This window comes from Aptenodytes forsteri, unplaced genomic scaffold, assembly GCF_000699145.1.
Source record: "Aptenodytes forsteri isolate BGI_AS27 unplaced genomic scaffold, ASM69914v1 Scaffold38, whole genome shotgun sequence".
NCBI classification, from domain to species: domain Eukaryota; kingdom Metazoa; phylum Chordata; class Aves; order Sphenisciformes; family Spheniscidae; genus Aptenodytes; species Aptenodytes forsteri.
Genome location: NW_008795704.1, coordinates 851085 through 851787, shown reverse-complemented (window position 1 = coordinate 851787; position 703 = coordinate 851085). Strand labels below are relative to the sequence as shown.

The window sequence follows — 703 nt, the reverse complement described above, 5'->3', positions numbered from 1 at the left end:
CCTTCTCCAAGATGGTGGCCTTCACCGAGAGGGACCTGCTGTGGTGCGGCATGTGCCGCTCCAGCCGGGGCTCTGGCACCTCCCTGCAGAGAAAGGGGCCGTCAGCGGCCTCTGGCACCCAGCCCTCGCCCACCCCGGCAAGAGGGGGACCAGGATCTCCAACCCCCTCCCGTCATTCCCGTCATGCCGTGCCCCCAGGATGGACCTGGACCCCTCCCACCCCAGCAGCCCGCCAAGGGGTGGGGAGGCTCCGGCACAGGCGGGCTCTAGGACACCCGTGATAAATTCAGACACCACCAGGAACGGGGCCGTCCCCGCAGTCCCCCACAGTGGCTAAGTCCCTTGAGCCCAGTGGAGGGAAGCCAAGCCCTGCTCATTTCCATCCTGCTTGTGGTCTCCTGGCCCATTTCTAGCTTCCTTTGGCCCCCTTTATGCACCCTCTAGCATTGAGGTTCCTCTGAAGCTCTTGAGATCAAGCTGTGGCCCTCAGGGAGACTTTGCAAAGAGAGAAGTCCTGGACGAACAGTGTCCGCTGGCCCATGTGGAGGTTCACCCCAAATTCTTGTGCCGCGGGTAAGTAACCACGCTGCGGCACGGGGGAGGCGCTTCCTCCTCCCCTGCCCCGGTGAGGGGATCCCAGGGGAGATGCTGGAGGGCTGGGACTGGGGGCCAGCGGGGAGCCTGTGGCACAGTGGGACCCGGG

The 703-nt window shown here is 65.0% G+C and overlaps 1 protein-coding gene across 1 annotated transcript in view; it reads right to left on the bottom strand.

Annotated features, from left to right (window-relative positions):
* Position 1: 1 nt before the first annotated feature.
* Positions 2-703, bottom strand: part of TP53INP2 (tumor protein p53 inducible nuclear protein 2) — a gene marked incomplete at its 3' end in the record, with an annotated part of 9218 nt that continues 8516 nt past the window's right edge. Inside the window, exon 3 of the mRNA XM_009283273.1 lies at positions 2-83. Coding sequence (XP_009281548.1) covers positions 2-83 — 82 coding nt within the window. The remainder of the gene's footprint in view (positions 84-703) is intronic.